Source organism: Echinops telfairi, unplaced genomic scaffold (assembly GCF_000313985.2).
Source record: "Echinops telfairi isolate 266 unplaced genomic scaffold, ASM31398v2 ScPeMD7_23;HRSCAF=83, whole genome shotgun sequence".
NCBI classification, from domain to species: domain Eukaryota; kingdom Metazoa; phylum Chordata; class Mammalia; order Afrosoricida; family Tenrecidae; genus Echinops; species Echinops telfairi.
Window position 1 is genome coordinate 6,376,553 of NW_022103920.1, and position 4,357 is coordinate 6,380,909.

The 4,357-nt window shown below is 59.4% G+C and overlaps 2 protein-coding genes across 2 annotated transcripts in view; both read left to right on the forward strand.

The window, feature by feature from the left end:
- Nucleotides 1-3,283, forward strand: part of MKRN1 (makorin ring finger protein 1) — an 18,949-nt gene extending 15,666 nt beyond the window's left edge. Inside the window, exons 6-9 of the mRNA XM_045288912.1 lie at nt 394-608; nt 1,336-1,446; nt 1,726-1,864; nt 2,062-3,283. Of these exons, the coding sequence (XP_045144847.1) occupies nt 394-608; nt 1,336-1,446; nt 1,726-1,864; nt 2,062-2,283 (687 nt within the window). The 3' untranslated portion in view covers nt 2,284-3,283. The remainder of the gene's footprint in view (nt 1-393; nt 609-1,335; nt 1,447-1,725; nt 1,865-2,061) is intronic.
- SLC37A3 (solute carrier family 37 member 3) overlaps nt 1-4,357 on the forward strand; it is a 64,638-nt gene that overhangs the window by 1,566 nt on the left and 58,715 nt on the right. The window lies entirely within an intron of this gene.

Sequence of the window (4,357 nt, forward strand, 5' to 3'; positions counted from 1 at the left end):
GTCCGGTGTGCAGTAGACAGTGTGCACTGGGCAGGTCCCCCAAGACAGCAAGAGCTGGAGGGTGGGAGTGGCTCTTCTGGGCCAGTGAGCATGGTCTCTTGGTGTGGGTGGTGCTGGTCTTCCAGCTCTGAGTGTACGAGGAGACGTGGGGACGATGGGAATGGTTGGTTCTTGGGATGTGTGTGAGAATGCTGGGCCTGCTGCATAGTTAACACCCCGTCCCCATGGGCTTCCTTCACCCATACTCTTTAGGGCGAGCTGTAACTGGTGGAGAACCAGCTGTGCGTCACAGCAAGGCCTGGGCGGTGGGTCGAGGTCCAGAGCGCTGGGTGGCCCTTTGGTCTCGCGTGCACAGTGCACATGCTGACCCCTGACGCGTGTCTGCCCCTGCAGTCGTGCATCGAGGCCCATGAGAAAGACATGGAGCTTTCCTTTGCCGTCCAGCGCAGCAAGGACATGGTGTGTGGTGTCTGCATGGAGGTGGTCTACGAGAAGGCCAACCCCAGCGAGCACCGCTTTGGGATCCTGTCCAACTGCAGCCACACCTACTGTCTCAAGTGCATCCGCAAGTGGAGGAGCGCCAAGCAGTTTGAGAGCAAGATCATAAAGTGAGGCTTCTCCCGGCCTGCCGGGGCGTTCTCTCTCGGGGAAGTGTGGTCTCGATCCGGCCTCACCAGACGGACTGCGTTTTGAGTGCATGCGTTTTCTCTTGACCGGGGGCCTCTCCTGTGTGTCTCAGCCAGCTCCTAGGTCAGTTGGTCTGCCCACTGTAATTTGGAGGAGGAGACCCTGTGTATCCGTTAGTGGACCCCCTCATGCTCTCTGCGGAGCCTGTGTTCCTGGATGAGCCAGTCAGGCCCAGGCAGCAGACCCCACTCTGAATGTGTGTTTCCTGGCATTATCCATTTCCCTCGTATCCTCTTCCATCCATTAAAGCAGCCAACAACCCCTCTCCCTCCCTTAAGATTGTTCTCGTTATTGAACAAAACGGCATCCTCTAAACGGAGCAAAGTTGCAAGAAATAAATCTATTTAAACGAAAGAAAAAGGAGTCTGTGTGAAATGTCATTTGTTGTTTTTTTGTTTTGTTCTGTTACCTTTTTCTGTTTCTGTTGGAACCTGAGTTATCTATTGATGATTTTCCCTGTGCTGTTTTTTCTGAGCTGGCTAGCAGGGAGTGGCGCAGGTGAAGGTGGGCATCTGTCTGTCAAGCCCGCAGGCATGGGCAAGGTGTGGCTGTGCAGGGGAGCCCCCTTAGCAGGCTCCGCTTGGAAGCGGGAGAGGTGCCCAGGGTGCGTCGTGGAGTCTGGGCCTGAGCCTCTTCATTGTTCCCCAGGTCCTGCCCCGAGTGCCGCATCACCTCTGACTTTGTCATTCCCAGTGAGTACTGGGTGGAGGAGAAAGAAGAGAAGCAGAAACTCATTCAGAAATACAAGCAGGCGATGAGGTATGAGCGCCGCGGCCTCCTGTCACGCCGGGCGCCTTGGGCTCACGTGAAAGGAAGCCAGCGGTGGCCGAGTCTGCTCCTCCCTCCTTCCTGCCCCCGGCCCCTCAGCACTGGCCCGTGGGTGTGCAGCCGTTACACAGCCCTCGGGCGGCGGGCTGCCCCGGGTCCTGGGTGCTGTGTCCTGACGGCGTCTGCGTTCGCGCTGCCCTCCCGGAGGCCGCCCCTCGTGGGCTGGCCCGAAAGCCAGGGGAGTCAGGCGTGGACTGTTTTCCTTTCCAGCGACAAGGCGTGCAGGTATTTTGATGAAGGACGTGGGAGCTGCCCGTTTGGAGGCAACTGTTTTTACAAGCACGCCTACCCCGATGGCCGTAGAGAGGAGCCTCAGAGACAGAAAGTGGGAGCCTCCAGCAGATGCCGGGTAACTCTCCCGTTTTTCTTAAAGGAGCAGGGCAAGTGCCCTGCTGCCCTGTGGCCTCCTGCCAGGGCGGGCTGGCCGGCTTGGCATAGGTGACTCGGAGCGCCCCCTGCCTGGAAGCTCACCGTCGGAGCCGGCCTTAGGAAGGAAGACACCGCCCGCCAGGCTTGGTGGCGCTATCACGGCCTTGTTTCTTCCAGGCCCAACGCAGGAGCCACTTCTGGGAGCTCATTGAGGAGCGAGAGGGCACCGGCGACCCCTTTGACCACGACGAAGAGGAGGTGGTCACCTTTGAGCTGGGCGAGATGTTGCTTATGCTTTTGGCCGCAGGTGGGGACGACGACGACGAGCTCACGGACTCGGAAGACGAGTGGGACTTGTTTCACAACGAGCTGGAGGACTTTTATGACTTGGACCTATAGCGGCCCAGCTGGGCCGAGCCTCGGCCAGTAGCCCTCCCTCCGAGGGGCACGGCGGGCCCAATGACCTTGGCAGGCCTGCCCACCCAGGTGCTCTTGTACCCCACCCCCTGCCCCAGCCCCCAGCCCCGCTCCCTACACCCCCAGCCCCCAGGAGTGTGTTGTTTTCTCTGTTGAAAAAAAAAGTTACAAAAATAAATCTCGAAGTTAGTCTTTTTGTAATACGAGTTTACCTGTCAGACAGTTAGTGTAGGTTTGCCGCGTTCTTCTCATCCCACCAGGCCCCCAGCCCTAGGATTGTGCCCCACCCTGCTCCCAGGACCCCGGGGGAGCTTTGGCACTCGGCCACACCTCGGGGGCCTGGGACTGGGGCGTGGGAGTAGGCCACCAGCACTGGTGCTCTCCTTCCTGTATGCAGACGCAGGCAGGCGGCAGTGTGCCTGGAGCCCCGTGTGCTCACGGTTGGGAGATGACTGGGCACGTGGAGAACCCTCTCGGTGGAGAAGCCACCTGCAGAGCTGTGGCATGTGTCAGCTGGTGTGGCCTGTAGTTGGAAAGGGCTGGGCCGTCCGTCCGTTGCTAGCGGTCCTTAGCACCGGCTCGCTCTGTCTATACTCATGGGGTGGGGTGCACCCCTGCGTGAGAATGTCTACCCACCCTCTGGTTCATGTTCCAGGGCTGCCTGGTCCCCTGGGCCAGGCTCTTCGTCTACACTGGGTTTTGCTGGTGGTCTGAGGACTGGCCTGCCCCTGCCCCTGAGCTGCAGACACTGGGCCTCACCCAGCACTGTGTCAAGGTTGGGGCATCCCAGTGGTGAGGGTGCACTTGCTTCCCTCCCGAGTGGGACTTGGAGATGCTCTGGCTGTCTACCTACTGCTCTGACCCCAAGGATCCGCCACCTTCTTTCACGTTCAGAAAAACAATTGTCACGGACGTGTCTGTATTTTGCAGCTGCCCTTTTGTAAGAAGCACTTTTCCCAAATAAAAGAATTAAAAAAACCAAGCCACCTCGTGTGATTGTCATGAGCTCTCTTGGAACGTGCAGCCGTCTGGGCACAGCGTGTGCTGCGTCCATGCACTCTGAGGGGTCAGCTCCTCCCTGAGGCTCCGTCATGGGGGTGCAGAAACGAGCAAAGGGCCCCTGGCTGGAAAGCATCTATGAGAGAACGTAGGGAAGGGGGTGAGGGTGGCAGGCAGTCAATAGCTGGGCGCAGCCGACTGCCAGCCCTGGCTTGATCGAGGGCGCCACCGGGTGCATGAAACTGAGCCTGCTTCGTGGGCCAAGTGGGTCTGCACACGGCACAAGTTGAAAGGTGGGGTTTCCTTGGACACAGGGACAGCTCCACTCCTGTGCAAGACCCCCCACCCCACCTACTCCCATCACTCTTAAGTGCCGAGAACCTGCGCCGTTGGACTGGGGTCGGCATCTGGGGATCAGCCTGCTGGGCTTCTATTCCGGACACTGTGGGTTTGCTGTGTGTGAGGGCCAGAGGCGCACCTCCAGCCGGCGGGAGCCCCCCTGCACTGGCAGCCACCTCTGCCTTCTGCCTCCAAGGGTGGTCACGTGGAAAGAGGTGTGCCTTCCTGGCCAGTAGGGGAGGCAGGCGGCTTGGGCACTGACAGGCAGACAGCATGAACAAGGGCTCTGGGGGTGTGATCGGCTGCAGGGAACCTTAGGTTGGCAGTTGGGACCCGCTTTGCAGAGCCTGATGCTAGAATGGGCCTCTGCAAAGATGACCCCAGGAGGGCCGTGGGGGCCTTTCTCTGATGTGCGGTTGCCCCTGAGTTGGGATGGCCTCGCAGCCGCAGCCATGGGTCTTGGCACTGTCTCCTTCCTGTGGTTTGGGGCAGGCACTGGCCGTGCTGGCTACAGCCGCTGCTCCACCACCGCCTGCCCCACCCTCAGGAGTTGGCATGAGCGCCACATGCTCGCTCACATTCGCCTTTCCTGACTCACGGATGGGCACGGTTCTTCCTCTTTAAAAATTGAGAGGAATGGACATCCCCTTACAGAAAGGTCTCGGGGAGGAGATGAGCCAGTCAGGGTGCAGTATAGCAACGATGAAACATACAACTT